The 15,978-nt window shown below is 35.1% G+C and overlaps 2 protein-coding genes across 3 annotated transcripts; both read right to left on the reverse strand.

Annotated features, from left to right (window-relative positions):
- Nucleotides 1-1,787: 1,787 nt before the first annotated feature.
- On the reverse strand, nucleotides 1,788-7,183 carry LOC113646256 (interferon-induced protein 44-like). The gene is made up of 10 exons (XM_047815100.1): nucleotides 7,075-7,183; nucleotides 6,691-6,820; nucleotides 4,919-4,951; nucleotides 4,217-4,483; nucleotides 3,913-3,943; nucleotides 3,571-3,763; nucleotides 3,326-3,466; nucleotides 3,023-3,194; nucleotides 2,482-2,582; nucleotides 1,788-2,334 (listed from the first exon to the last, which is right to left on the reverse strand). Exons 3-10 carry the CDS (start codon nucleotides 4,941-4,943, stop codon nucleotides 2,146-2,148), a joined length of 1,119 nt encoding a protein of 372 aa, XP_047671056.1. The 5' UTR covers nucleotides 4,944-4,951; nucleotides 6,691-6,820; nucleotides 7,075-7,183; the 3' UTR covers nucleotides 1,788-2,145.
- Nucleotides 7,184-7,881: 698 nt separating this feature from the next.
- On the reverse strand, nucleotides 7,882-15,599 carry LOC113646254 (interferon-induced protein 44-like). Of its 2 annotated transcripts, none has more exons than XM_047815099.1 (9): nucleotides 15,497-15,599; nucleotides 14,895-14,926; nucleotides 14,616-14,728; nucleotides 13,638-13,668; nucleotides 9,661-9,853; nucleotides 9,405-9,551; nucleotides 9,102-9,273; nucleotides 8,595-8,695; nucleotides 7,882-8,452 (listed from the first exon to the last, which is right to left on the reverse strand). In XM_047815099.1, exons 3-9 carry the CDS (start codon nucleotides 14,653-14,655, stop codon nucleotides 8,264-8,266), a joined length of 873 nt encoding a protein of 290 aa, XP_047671055.1. In that variant the 5' UTR covers nucleotides 14,656-14,728; nucleotides 14,895-14,926; nucleotides 15,497-15,599; the 3' UTR covers nucleotides 7,882-8,263. The 2 variants fall into 2 exon arrangements, with proteins under 2 accessions (XP_047671055.1, XP_027008215.2); XM_027152414.2 differs by lacking the exons at nucleotides 13,638-13,668; nucleotides 14,616-14,728; nucleotides 14,895-14,926; nucleotides 15,497-15,599 and adding exons at nucleotides 10,022-10,052; nucleotides 10,330-10,596; nucleotides 11,033-11,065; nucleotides 12,336-12,442.
- Nucleotides 15,600-15,978: the final 379 nt, after the last annotated feature.

Consider the following 15,978-nt stretch of genomic DNA (forward strand, 5'->3'; position numbering starts at 1 on the left):
TCTTAACTGAGACCCCTCCAGCCACTGTTTCACCCCATGAGCCACATCTCCCTCACACAGAGTGATTCTCAGACAAACCGGAGCCATGTCAGGCGTTTCTTATGAACTGTAATGTCATACTGTGACATTCTTATGAAGTGTTGAGCTCCAGCCCTCATTGTTTCCTTCAGAGCGCTCCAAGGTGGTGTACGTCATTTCTCTGCTATCTGGCAAGGCTAAGCTGTTGGCAACTGCCAAGTGGGAACAGCAATTCCTGCTCTGTTCCTCCTGCTATGCTTTCTCTTGAGAGCTGAGAAAAGTTTTTGATTCCATAATTCCCAGACTTGATGCTATGTGCATCCCTTTTGAGGCATCTCAAGGCAACCGTTCCATCTCTGAGTTAGCCGTGAACTTTCACATAGCACTCTGACACTTTTTACAAAGGTCACTCTACAGAGGTAAAAGATGAGCTAGCTGCCCAAGAACTGCCACCCGTGATTGACAATCTCATCTTTCTAGCAACCAAAACTGACCAAAGAAGCAAAGAGCGCCACGACGAAAGGGAACCCACTTGGCAGTGCAGAGCCCCGCCAACCCCGTTCCTATCTCCTTCTTGCTCAGTAGACCCAGTTCACAGCATGTGCTGCTTGGCCACCACCATCTGTACTGTGAAGAGACTGGACACATTGTTCTTGCCTACCCGGCCAAAGGGCTAGGCTGGGCACCAAAGGGGAAGTGCGGGAGTGATTTTGCTATGGCCACCTCCAAGCCACTATTAAATGTTTGTCTTAGAATCAGAGAGAGGGGTCATGATCTGGCAGTTTTTGCGAAATTTCTGGACGAATTATTAGCCCAGCAATTGGGGGTTGAGTCCGATCCCCTATCGACCACCTTCTAGGCCTGGGCCCTGGACGACTCTATACTCTACTGGGCATTCCAATGCACTAAGCCCCTGCTGGTTTCAGTTGTGGAGGATCTGGTGTGGCTGTTGTTTTTGCTAATCCCACCTCCTCAGGTCCCTGTCTTATTCGGATTCCCCTGGCTGGTGAAACATGACTCTACTCAAAAGTTTATTGTGGAGGTGGATACGTCTGACCTGGGCATGAGGGCTGTCCTATTCCAGAGAGACCCCAGAGACAACAAACCTCACCCTGCTTGTTCTATTCTCAACACCTCGGCCCCTTGGAGCGGAACTATCAAGATCGCACTAAAAGAGTGGTGCAAATGGGTGGAGGGCACTGACCAACCCTTTCTTATGTTGACTGACTACAAGGACCTGTGCCTGCACTCAGTAAAAGACATCCCGGGTTTTTCCGGTGTTCTGCATTTGGGTCCTCGTCATTCCTGACACTGATAAATTGTCCCTTTAAAAGTAAAATTTTCCTTTTGTTGTACTGAAGCTGTTCCATTTAATGGTTTTAAGCATTAAAGACAAACTGCCCATTTCATCAGCAGATTTAATCTCTGTGAGGGCATGTAGGGTTGTTTGTTCATTTTTTATTTCATAATTCATTCATTCATTCATTCATTCATTTTCTACCGCTTTATCCGAACTACTTGGATAAATAATGATACACCTCATAATATAACTAATGAAATGATAGAACTCTGACACTGACCCTGACTTTTCTTGAATTTGCTTGATGATTAATGTAAAATTTTTTTCTATTTTCAAATTCAATCCACACATTTGCCTCTGAGAATCTGTCAATCAAATCAATCAAAAAACTTTTTAAAATCTGTGTTTATTGAAATTATTGTTGTAGTTTGTTAGAAACCATTTAATTTTACTAACAATAATTTTACTAATAATACATCAGAATTTTTTAAATAAAAAGCAGATCAATGTAACATTCAATATATGAAAATATATCCACATAAATCCTATTACATTACAGAAACTGAGCTAAATATAAAAGATTTAAAATGTCTGAAAAGCTCCATGTTAGCATTACACTCTTTATTCAGGCTGTGATACTGATGCACAATTCCAAATCAATTCTATAATCAAGTAAAAATCCTTTACCAAACTATTTTATATACTAAAAAGCAAAAATTAATTGTAATCATTAATATATTTGCATTAATTATTGGATTAATATGAATATCTGATTAACTTATTAGAGAAGCTTTAAAATTGTTTGTCACTTATCATGTGAACTTTCTTTATTCAAAGATTGGTTGTTGGTGTGAACTCTTTTTGAGCACATAGTCATTAGCAAAGTAGATAATCTTTGTTAAGGCATCAAGCATCAGGCAGCTTATATCTTCATTCATGTGGCTCTGCTCATGATAGTTCAAGACAGGAAAGATACGGTTCACAGTCACACCCAGTTTATAACTGCATTTCTGCATCTAAACACACACACACACACACACACACACACACACACACACACACACACACACACACACACACACACACACAAATACAAATATACATATGATGTCAAAATTTGTAGTTATGAAACTCTACAGTTTTCAATAAGAAAAATGACTCACATTCTCTTTGACCTTCTTGCTTCTGTAGACGTTTTGCAGGTTCTTCTTGGTTATTGGACATGCGCGGTCGACTCCTGTCATGAAAACCACTTGAGGTATTCCTGTAGCATCATCAGGAAACACACACATAACAATTCAGTCATTTCAGTGTAAAACCTTAGAAGTGTGCTGGATTTTTGCAGTCTGACTAATGATTAGTTTATTGGATTTATGTTTCTGTGCTAAAATTTCTGCCAACCAAAATGATTTTTTTCCAGTTCCAAATGTTTGTAGGTATTCTAAACTGCAGACAATCTTAATTTATATGTTTTGTACAGGTAATATGATCCAGTTATGCTATTATGGAGAGCGAGGTTTTGGTCTTAATGTAGAAATGAGAATCATGTGAGTCAGAGTATCAGAGCAGTCAAGATTTTAATACTGCTGTTTTATTTTTATTGTTACACAAATGGAGAGGAAAGGAATGAATTGATTAAATGTAATTAATTAAAAAATAGATTTAATAAATTTAAATATATTTTAAATTTCATGACTGACTCACCCATGCTGCTTGCTGCTTTTATGACACTCTTCATTTTTTGCATAAACTTTTCTTCTTGGGTTGAAATTGTGTCAGCTGGCATGACGAACACCAGGCAGTGCATCTGATCACTCAGGGTGGGGTTTTTATTGTAGTAAAGGCTGTTTTCAGACAGTGGAGTTTGAGGGTTGAACTGAAAAAAAGAGGGTTCAATAAAGACTGTTTATACTTGTAGTATTTTCTAGTGACATTTGTTATTTATGCATAATGTGATTAGGGCAAACTACTGTAATGTGAATTCAATAGAGAGTAAGTGTTACACACCGGGTAACCCTCTTTAATGTGACCTTTTAAAGCACTGATGATATCTTCACTGAGGACTCCAGAGTCTGTTTCCGCACCCATTATATCATTGAAGACAAACGGAAATGATCCTTCTTCATTTGCAAATTCAAATCGTTCATACTGTAATGTTACAGAAAACCATGTTAAAGTTTAACTAGATAACTGTCTCATTCATACAAAGTGAAAGGATGTCACACACATAGAACTGTGTAATATAGACTCACGTGTAGAGTATGAGTCTCTGTTGATCCTGCAGCAGCCAGACAGTTGATAAACTGACGGCCTTGAAAAATGGATCTGATGGTGTTTATGGTGCTGGACTTTCCTGATCCAACTGGTCCACAGACGAGGAATCGTAGCTTTTGAACTTCATTACAAATTTGAAATGTCTTGAGAGACTTTAACATTCTCTCTTGTCTGAAGAAAAAAGGTGATTCCAGCATGTTTATATTTACTAATTAGATTTTTATAAGATTTCATATTTAACTTTTATATTTTTGTGCAATCCACTGTGCATGTGCCATCGTCTAAGATCTTTATGGATAATGGTACGTTTGTGAACTTACTTCCATTCCACTGTCCTCCATTCTTTTGTAACTGTAAAAACAACACAATATGAAGATGATGTGAATTAATATTAATATTAGTATGCATATAACTTCACTAACAGTATATTCCCATTCTTACGAGCTGCATTGTAAAAAGAAATTACGCCCTCCTTTATTTATTAATGATGAAAATGTTTAAACCTGTACAATTCTCACCATTATATAGTCATTGCTATGTATTTGTCTGATTAGGAATAGTTATTATTAGCATTACTCTAGTTAACTGATATCATTTAATGTAATAATGACTTCTGTTACTTACTGATTCTCACAAATGCAGAGCATGAGGTGAAACCTAATTTGTTGCTCAGGGTTACGGTGTAGTTTCCTTCATCACCGTCCTCAACGTTTGAAATTTCCAAGACACACTTTGTACCAATTTTGCTCACTTTGTGCTTGCCCTCAACACAAAGCAAATTTTGGCCATGCTTTTCCCATGAGACTGTTACATCTTCTCTGTTTGCCTGACAGGAAAGAATAATATCCTGTCCATGTTCAACTTGTTTCTCAGCCAGAACTGTGACAAATTCTGTTAAATGGATAAGAAAAATGTAAAAAAATTCAAATATTATAAAATGTATATAGATATATGTTTGTATTTCAGGTCATGAGCATGTCGAGCCAACCGTACACTCCTCAGGATGCTTAAAGAATCTTTTAGAATTTTTCCTTTCATATATTTTCAAAATGCTGAAACTTAGATTTAAACATTTATTAGTTCATCTGAACCAGCTAACGTGTGTTAGATTAGGCCATTGTCATGTACAGAGCCCAAACTCCCAATATCTCTGTTTAAATTACTGAATAATTATTTAATTATAACACATTCAGAATTATAATTAACAAGTTATTCTGCAAGAATGCACCAGTTCCAGAGTCACTGTGGTAAATTTCTGATATATTTCAGACCCTAAATTAACATTAGACCGTGTTGAATGAAATGTTTCAGTTTGTGTTTACATACCAGGTTTGGTTGGAGTTGATCCCATGATTGATTCTATATTGAAGAAAAAAATTAAATATTAATAAGATATTGAGAGCATTGAGAGAGTCTTTACAGGAAGCACCACAAACTGGTTTGGGAACAGCACTGAGCAGAACAGGGAGGTTCACGAGATGTGTGTAATCATCATCTACTCTCATCTGCCTGAACTGTTATCTGTCTAGAGTAAACAGTACCAGAGCATGACCAGGTGAATCCAGCTTCATAGATCATAGTGAAATATTTCAAACTTCAAATATTTTTAATATTTAAACTTCTGTTCCTCAGTGGTGAAATAAACTTCTAACCTTAATCCTGACAGCAGAGTACATCAGTCTTTAAAATGGCTAAAGGTTTCATGAAGATTTTGACTAACTTCTAAACTCTAACTAAAAAAAAACAACCTTTATTTACACTAGCACTTAGACATCTACTCTGTGCACCTTCTTCCCATAGGACTTAATTATTTTGTATGAAATCTTTTGTCTATTTTATAACAGACAGTCAAAATGCATTTTTGTAGCACATCAGAAAGTGTATGGTTGTGTTTGGTTTAATAAAATCTTAACTTTATGGTACTAAATTCACATTAGAAACATTTACAGTTGCATTTGAATCATATTTATTTTGGCATTAGATACTGTAGCCCTGTAGAGCATAGGTCACTAACAGGCGGACCGCGGTCCGGGTCCGCACCCAGAAGCTGTCCAATACTGTCCAATCTTTACGGTAGTGGTAGTGGAAACACACAGACCAATTGCACGCTATACCATTCAGGAAAATCAAGTCTGTGCATTCCTGACAGATAAGAGAGAATTAGAGTAAAGTTATACATGAAAGAAAGATAGCGATACATGTAGAAAACTATGGGAGAGAAACAGATGAGTGAGACAGAGAAAGGGAGAATAAAGAACAAATGGCACTCTCCAAAAAAAGAAAAGTGGACAGTGAAAATAGACCATTAATTTGAACCAGTATGTCTCATATGTACAGAACCTGGGGCACTTATTAAAAGTGGCAATGTGAAATGCCATTATGAGACAAAACACAAAGGTTGTGAACAAACATATCCACTCAAATCTGAAGACAGCGTCCCTGAGACAGCTTGTCCCTATACATCCTGACCTGCGAGGCAGCTTTCACTACAATGAACATAATCAAAACTAAATATCGTACCAAGCTCACTAACATGCACCTCTGCATGTGTATGAGAGCGGTCCTGACTCCATTCAAGCCCAGGTTTAAAATCCTGGCAAGCCAAGCTAGAGCTCAGTTCTCTCACTGAGATATAAAAGAGAAAGTTAAGCACTTTATTTAAACATACACAATTTTCACATTTTATTTATATTCTCTTATTTTGAAATTTAGCCTTACTTTTATTTATTTAATGAGAGAACGTTATACATATCTACAATCATACGTATGTTCAGTTCTATGTTACGTGACAATAAATATTGTCAAAAGGTTTTTGAATTGTACTGAATTTATTTGATTTGACAGTCAGGTATTGATTGCTTGAAAATGTTGATACAACTACTAGGCTACTTAAATATATATCACACTAACTTAGACATTATCATCTATCGGACCTTTGCTTCAAGAAATTTTCTCTTACTGGAACACTTTTTTAATTGAATACCTCTTCTGTAGAGAATGAAACAGTGATGCAGCAAATCAAAAGAAAATAAAAGAAAGTAAATGTGTAGTACAGTACTATGTTGTACCTGTTATAAAAGACACTTATGAACACTTACCTTGTGTGAAGCTCCGAGTGAGATTTAAGGTCTGCTGTTCTAAGTGTGCAGCTCAGCTCGTCTTCCTCTCGACTGCTGATTCTTCTTTATCTTTTGCTGTTATAAAGTGCAGAGGTGAAGGGAAAAATAACTGAGAAAATGAAAGTAAAAGGTATCTGTCAGCTACAGATAACTTGAATAATCGCACATTTTTTATTATTGACATTTACAGCGTTTGGCAGACGCTTTTTCAGAGCATTTCCGAAAAAACAAAAGTGGGAGGTATCTGGCAGTTTTTTTAGCTAGAATCATTGCATGTTTCAGTCCCTTATTTCTACAGAATTAAAATAGCTTAAAAGTACTAATTGTTCATGAAATATATTTTAAATTTCATGACTGACTCACCCATGCTGCTTGCTGCTTTTATGACACACTTCATTTTTTGCATAAACTTTTCGTCTTGGGTTGAAATTGTGTCAGCTGGCATGACGAACACCAGGCAGTGCATCTGATCACTCAAAAAAAGGAACACCTCAAAAAAACACTCAAAAAAAGGAACACCCATTAAAAGGAACACCTTCAAAAGCTGTTCCTTTTAATGGTTTTAAGCATTAAAGAGAAACAGGCAATTTCATCAGCAGATGGAAGCTCTGTGAGGGCATATAGGGTTGTTTGTTCATTTTTTATTTCATGATTTTTATATGATTTATATACATGATTTAATATTTACAATAATGTTCTGTTTGTAGATTTCTTACATATTTAAGATATATTGAAACTCAACTACTGTGATGTGATCTAGAAATTGTGAAACCTTTCATGATCACTTGGTAATAAATAATGATACACCTCAAAATATAACTAATGAAATGATAGAACCCTGACTATTCTTGAATGATTAATGTTCAAATTTTTAATTTTTTTTTAATCCACACATTTGTCCATCAATCAAATCAAACAAAGAACCTTTTAAAATCTGTCAGTTTATTGAAATGATTGTTGAAGTTTGTTAGAAACCATTTAATTTTACTAACATTCTCTGGTGGCCATCACCGGGATTTCATTTCATTCACTGTAAGTGTATATTTACTGTAGCAGGAAATGTTTGTTGCATCCTTTGTATTGTTTAAGCTAATTATTTTGTAATGGCTTATAAAGTTTCATTATGTAATATTTACATTTTATTGGTAAAAATGTGATCAAACACATGGGTATGCATTGTAGAGTTTTATTCACACATTAATAATAACACATCAGAATTTGTAAAATAAAAAAGCAGATAAATGTAACATTCAATATATGAAAATATATCCACACAAATCCTATTACATTACAGAAACTAAGCTAAATATAAAAGATCTGAAATGTTTGAAAAGCTCCATGTTAGCATTACACTCTTTATTCAGGCTGTGATACTGATGCACAATTCCAAATCAATTCTATAATCAAGTAAAAATCCTTTACCAAAATCTTTTATATACTTAAAAAACAAAATGAAATGAATTCATTAATATATTTGCATTAATTATTGGATTAATAAGTAACTCATTAGACAAGCTTTAAAATTGTTCGTCACTTATCATGTGAACTTTCTCTATTTACAGGTTGATTGTTGGTGTGAACTCTTATTGAGCACATAGTCATTAGCAAAGTGGATAATCTTTGTTAAGGCATTGAGCATCAGGCAGTTTATATCTTCATTCATGTCGATCTGCTCGTGATAGTTCAAGACAGGAAAGATACGGTTCACAGGCACACCCAGTTCATTACTGCATTTCTGCATCTAAACACACACACACACACACACACACACACACACACACACACACACACACACACACACAAACACACACACAAATATACATATGATGTCAAAATGTGTAGTTAGAAAATTCTACAGTTTTCAATATGTAAAAATGACTCACATTGTCTTTGATCTTCTTGCTTTTGTAGACATTTTGCAGTTTCTCCTTGGGTATTGGACATGCGAGGTCTACTCTTGTCATGAAAACCACTTGAGGTATTCCTGTAGCATCATCAGGAAACACACACATAACAATTCAGTCATTTCAGTGTAAAACCTTAGAAGTGTGCTGGATTTTTGCAGTCTGATTAATGATCAGTTTATTGGATTTATGTTTCTGTGTTAAAATTTCTGCCAACCCAAATTAATTTATTCCAGTTCCAAATATTTCTAGGTATTCTAAACTGCAGAACATCTAAATTCATATGTTTCATACATGTAATATGATCCAGTTATGCTATTATGGAGTGTGAGTTTTTGGTTTCAATGTAGAAATGAGAATCATGTGAGTCAGAGCATCAGAGCAGTCAAGATTTTAATAGTGCTGTTTTATTTTTATTGTTACACAAATGGTGAGGAAAGGAATGAATTGATTAAATTAATATTACTGAGTTCATGACTGACTAACCCATGCTGCTTGCTTCTTTCATGACACTCTTCATTTTTTGCATAAACTTTTCGTCTTGGGTTGAAATTGTGTCAGCTGGCATGACGAACACCAGGCAGTGCATCTGATCACTCAGGGTGGGGTTTTTATTGTAGTAATGGCTGCTTTCAGACAGTGGGGTTTTATCGATGAACTGAAGAAAAGAGAGTTCAATAAAGACTGTTTATACTTGTAGTATTTTTTAGTGACATTTGTTATTTATGTATGATGTGATTAAGGCAAACTACTGTAATGTGAATTCAACAGAGTGTAAGCGTTACACACCGTGTAACCCTCTTTAATGTGACCTTTTAAAGCACTGATGATATCTTCATTGAGGACTCCTTTATTGAGGTCTGTTTCTGCACCCATTATATCATTGAAGACAAACGGAAATGATCCTTCTTCATTTGCGATTTGATATCGTTCATACTGTAATGTTACAGAAAACCATGTTAAGGTTTAACTAGATAACTGTCTCATGCGTACAAAGTGAAATGAATTCACACACGTAGGACTGTGTAATATACAGTAGACTCACACGTAGAGTATGACTCGTTGTTGATCCTGCAGCAGCCAGACAGTCGATAAACTGACGGCCTTCAAAAATGGACCTGATGGTGTTTATGGTGCTGGACATTCCTGCTCCAACTGGTCCACAGACAAGGAATTGGAGCTCTTTCACTTCATTACAAATTTTAAATGTCTTGAGAGACTTTAACATTCTCTCTTGTCTGAAGAAAAAAAGGTGATTCCAGCACATTTATATTTAATAATTAAATTATTATAATATTCCATATTTAACTTTTATATATTTGTACAATCCACTGCTCATGTGCCATCGTCTAAGATCTTTATGTATAATGGTACTTTGCATATAACCAAAACATTTGTGAACTTACTTCCATTCCACATTCCTCCATTCTTTTGTAACTGTAAAAACAATACAATATTAGCATGCTATGAATTAATATTAATATTAGTATGTATATAACTATACTAACTGTATATTCCCATTCTTAGGAGGTGCATTGTAAAAAGAAATTATGCCCTCCTTTATTTATTAGCGCTGAAATTTTTTAAACCTGTACGATTTTCACCACCCATTATATAGTCATTGCTATGTATTTGTCTGATTAGGAAAAGTTATTATTAGCATTACTCTAGTTAACCGATATAATTTCTTGTAATAATGACTTCTGATACTTACTGATTCTCACAAATGCAGAGCATGAGGGGGAACCTCCACTCTTTTTCAGAGATACGGTGTAGTTTCCTTCATCACCGTCCTCAGCGTTTGAAATTTTCAAGTGAAATTTTTTACCCTCATTGCTCACTTTGTGCTTGCCCTCAACACAAATCAATTTTTGGCCTTGCTTTTCCCATGAGACTGTTAAATCCTCTCTGTTTGCCTGACAGGAAAGAATAAAATCCTGTCCATGTACAACTTGTTGATCAGCCAGAACTGTGACAAATTCTGTTAAAAAGATAAGAAAAATGTGATTAAATTCAAATATTATAAAATGTATATAGATATATGTTTGTATTTCAGGTCATGAGCATGTCGAGCAAACCGTACACTCCTCAGGATACTTAAAGAATTCTTTTAGAATTTTTCCTTTCACATATTTTCAAAATGCTTAAAATTAGATTAAAACATTCGTTAGTTCATCTGAACCAGCTAACGTGTGTTAGATTAGACCATCGTCATGTACAGAGCCCAAACTCCCAATATCTCTGTTTAAATTACTGAATAATTATTTAATTATAACACATTCGGAATTATAATTAACAAGTTATTCTGCAAGAATGCACCAGTTCCAGAGTCACTGTGGTAAATTTCTGATATATTTCAGACCCTAAATTAACATTAGACCGTGTTGAATGAAATGCTTCAGTTTGTGTTTACATACCAGGTTTGGGTACCGGTTGTCCCATGATTGATTCTATATTGAAGAAAAAAATTAAATATTATTAAGATATTGAGAGCATTGAGAGAGTCTTTACAGGAAGCACCACAAACTGGTTTGGGAACAGCACTGAGCAGAACAGGGAGGTTCACGAGATGTGTGTAATCATCATCTACTCTCATCTGCCTGAACTGTTATCTGTCTAGAGTAAACAGTACCAGAGCGTGACCAGGTGAATCCAGCTTCATAGATCATAGTGAAATATTTCAAACTTCAAATATTTTTAATATTTAAACTTCTGTTCCTCAGTGGTGAAATAAACTTCTAACCTTAAATCAAGTCTGTGCATTCCTGACAGATAAGAGAGAATTAGAGTAAAGTTATACATGAAAGAAAGATAGCGATACATGTAGAAAACTATGGGAGAGAAACAGATGAGTGAGACAGAGAAAAGGAGAATAAAGAACAAATGGCACTCTCCAAAAAAAGAAAAGTGGACAGTGAAAATAGACCATTAATTTGAACCAGTATGTCTCATATGTACAGAACCTGGGGCACTTATTAAAAGTGGCAATGTGAAATGCCATTATGAGACAAAACACAAAGGTTGTGAACAAACATATCCACTCAAATCTGAAGACAGCGTCCCTGAGACAGCTTGTCCCTATACATCCTGACCTGAGAGGCAGCTTTCACTACAATGAACATAATCAAAACTAAATATCGTACCAAGCTCACTAACATGCACCTCTGCATGTGTATGAGAGCGGTCCTGACTCCATTCAAGCCCAGGTTTAAAATCCTGGCAAGCCAAGCTAGAGCTCATTTCTCTCACTGAGATATAAAAGAGAAATTTAAACACTATTTTATACATACACAATTTTCACATTTTATTTATATTCTCTTATTTTGAAATTTAGCCTTACTTTTATTTATTTAATGAGAGAACGTTATACATATCTACAATCATACGTATGTTCAGTTCTATGTTACGTGACAATAAATATTGTCAAAAGGTTTTTGAATTGTACTGAATTTATTTGATTTGACAGTCAGGTATTGATTGCTTGAAAATGTTGATACAACTACTAGGCTACTTAAATATATATCACACTAACTTAGACATTATCATCTATCGGACCTTTGCTTCAAGAAATTTTCTCTTACTGGAACACTTTTTTAATTGAATACCTCTTCTGTAGAGAATGAAACAGTGATGCAGCAAATCAAAAGAAAATAAAAGAAAGTAAATGTGTAGTACAGTACTATGTTGTACCTGTTATAAAAGACACTTATGAACACTTACCTTGTGTGAAGCTCCGAGTGAGATTTAAGGTCTGCTGTTCTAAGTGTGCAGCTCAGCTCGTCTTCCTCTCGACTGCTGATTCTTCTTTATCTTTTGCTGTTATAAAGTGCAGAGGTGAAGGGAAAAATAACTGAGAAAATGAAAGTAAAAGGTATCTGTCAGCTACAGATAACTTGAATAATCGCACATTTTTTATTATTGACATTTACAGCGTTTGGCAGACGCTTTTTCAGAGCATTTCCGAAAAAACAAAAGTGGGAGGTATCTGGCAGTTTTTTTAGCTAGAATAATTGCATGTTTCAGTCCCTTATTTCTACAGAATTAAAATAGCTTAAAAGTACTAATTGTTCATGAAATATATTTTAAATTTCATGACTGACTAACCCATGCTGCTTGCTGCTTTTATGACACACTTCATTTTTTGCATAAACTTTTTGTCTTGGGTTGAAATTGTGTCAGCTGGCATGACGAACACCAGGCAGTGCATCTGATCACTCAGGGTGGGGTTTTTATTGTAGTAAATGCTGCTTTCAGACAGTGGAGTTTGTGTGTTGAACTGAAGAAAAGAGAGTTCAATAAAGACTGTTTATACTTGTAGTATTTTCTAGTGACATTTGTTATTTATGTATGATGTGATTAGGGCAAACTATTATAATGTGAATTCAATAGAGTGTAAGTGTTACACACCGTGTAACCCTCTTTAATGTGACCTTTTAAAGCACTGATGATATCTTCACTGAGGATTCCAGAGTCTTTTTCCGAACCCATTATATCATTGAAGGCAAAAGGAAATGATCTTTCTTCATTTGTAAATTGAAATCGTTCATACTGTAATGTTACAGAAAACCATGTTAAAGTTTAACTAGATAACTGTCACATACATACAAAGTGAAATGAAGTCACACATGTAGGACTGCGTAATATAGACTCACGCATAGAGTATGACTCGTTGTTGTTCCTGAAGCAGCCAGACAGTCGATAAACTGACGGCCTTCAAAAATGGATCTGATGGTGTTTATGGTGCTGGACTTTCCTGTTCCAACTGGTCCACAGAGGAGGAATCGGAGCTCTTGAACTTCATTACAAATTGTAAATGTCTTGAGAGACTTTAACATTCTCTCTTGTCTGAAGAAAAATAGGTGATTCCAGCATATTTATTTTTACTAATTAAATTATTATAATATTTCTTGTTTAACTTTTATATATTTGCACAATCCACTGTGCATGTGCCATCGTCTAAAGTATTTATGGATATTTTTTTGGATAACTTTGCATATAACCAAAACATGTTTGTGAACTTACTTCCATTCCACTGTCCTCCATTCTTTTATAACTGTAAAAACAATACAATATCAAAATGCTATGAATTAATATTAATATTAGTATGTATATAACTTCACTAAGAGTATATTCCCATTCTTAGGAGTTGCATTGTAAAAAGAATTTACCCCCCCCCCTCTTTTTTTTATTTATTAGCACCCTTAATAATAACTGCATTGTCCTCACCAAGTTTGGCGTAAACCAAACAATGCATATCACCAAAAACCCCTCATAACAACTATTAAACCTGGTGATGCATGGAGGATTTATCAGACATGACTGCTATCCTGCTACAAATCGATCATCACCTGGTGTCCTTCACCATCACTCTCCCTATCCTACCTAAAACTAACCCTCAGCCCCTCTCTCTTACCCACCTCAACCTCCACTCTGTCTCCCCTTCTACTGTAGCTTCTGGCACTCTTTCGTCTCTTCCTGATCCTGACTAATTTTACTCAATACCCTTGGACTTAGCCACAGACACTTCCTCTCCTCTTTTTTCTCAACAATGTACTTTATCTGCCCTCTGTACACTAAACCAAAGAAAACTACTTGTGTTGTGCAACAATTGAAGAGAGCTAAACTCATCCAAAAGAAAGTGAAAAAACTTGATGCAGATCTTGACTCTTACCTCAGGATGCTTAAAAATTATTTTAGAATTTTTCATTTCAGATATTTTCAAAATGCTTAAAATTAGATTTAAACATTCATTAGTTCATCTGAACCAGCTAACGTGTGTTAGATTAGGCCATTGTCATGTACAGAGCCCAAACTCCCAATATCTCTGTTTAAATTACTGAATAATTGTTTAATTATAACACATTCAGAATTATAATTAACAAGTTATTCTGAAAGAATGCACCAGTTCCAGAGTCACTGTGGTAAATTTCTGATATATTTCAGACCCTAAATTAACATTAGACCATGTTGAATGAAGTGTTTCAGTTTGTGTTTACATACCGGGTTTGGTTATAAATAATCTCCTGATAAACTTTGCCATTCTTGAGAATGAAAACAGCAAATCAAAAGAAAGAAAAAAGGAAGTAACTTTGTAGAACAGAACTTGGTTGTATCTGTAATAAAAGACACATTTGAATGAGAATATAATGATCTTGAAATTAATAGCAACAAGACAATCAACTGGTTCCAGAATCACTGTGGTATATTTCTTATATATTTCAGACCCTAAATTAACATTAGACCGTGTTAAATGAAATGTTTCAGTTTGTGTTTACATACCAGGTTTGGGTAACGGCTGTCCCATGAAGACTCTATGTTGAATAAAAAAATTAAATATTATTAAGATATTGAGAGCACTGAGAGAGTCTTAACAGGAAGCACCACAAACTGGTTTGGGAACAGCACTGAGCAAGACAGGCAGGTTCACGAGATGTGTGTAATCATCATCCACTCTCATCTGCCTGAACTGTTATCTGTCTAGTGTAAATGGTACCAGAGCATGATTCCAGGTTCATAGATCATAGTAAAATATTTCAAAACTCAAATATTTTTATTATTTAAACTTCTGTTCCTCAGTGGTGAAATAAACTTCTAACCTTAATCCAGACAGCAGTGTACATCAGTCTTTAAAATGGCTAAAGGTTTCATGAAGATTTTAACTAACTTCTAAACTCTAACTAAAAAAATAAAAAACTTTATTTACACTAGCACTTAGACGTCTACTCTGTGCACCTTCTTCCCATAGGTCTTAATTATTTTGTATGAAATCTTTTGTAAGTTTTATAACAAACAGTCAAAATGCATTTTTGTTTGCATATGAGATAAAGAATTGAGTGTTTTCTATACACTACACATGATCTTTCTAAATGAACATAACTTACCTTGTGTGAAGCTCCAAGTGAGATTTACGGTCTGTGTGTGTTTCTCTGTCTGCTGTTCTAAGTGTGCAGCTCAGCTCGTCTTCCTCTCGACTGCTGATTCTTCTGTATCTTTTGCTGTTATAAATTAAAGAGGGGAGTGAAGCGTTACTGAGAGAACAAAAGTGAAAGCATCTGTCGAATTTTTATAACTTGAATAATAGCATGTTTATTTTTTATTTATATTTGCAGCGTTTGGCAGACGCCCTTATCCAGAGTGACTGGTTTTACTTCTCTATTATTGAATACATTAACTCTGCTTCACTAGGTTAATATACTTAAGATTCCATGAGCCTAAAACACTGTTCAAAGTTTTTTTTAAATACACACATAAAAGAAACAGGGGAGAAAATGCTAGTTCAAGTATTTCATGAAGCATTTCATTTTGTAGAAATTAGGGACTAAAAACAGGAACATGAGCATGTACATTCTGAATCTGCATGAAT

The sequence above is a fragment of the Tachysurus fulvidraco genome, chromosome 6, assembly GCF_022655615.1.
Source record: "Tachysurus fulvidraco isolate hzauxx_2018 chromosome 6, HZAU_PFXX_2.0, whole genome shotgun sequence".
Taxonomy (NCBI): domain Eukaryota; kingdom Metazoa; phylum Chordata; class Actinopteri; order Siluriformes; family Bagridae; genus Tachysurus; species Tachysurus fulvidraco.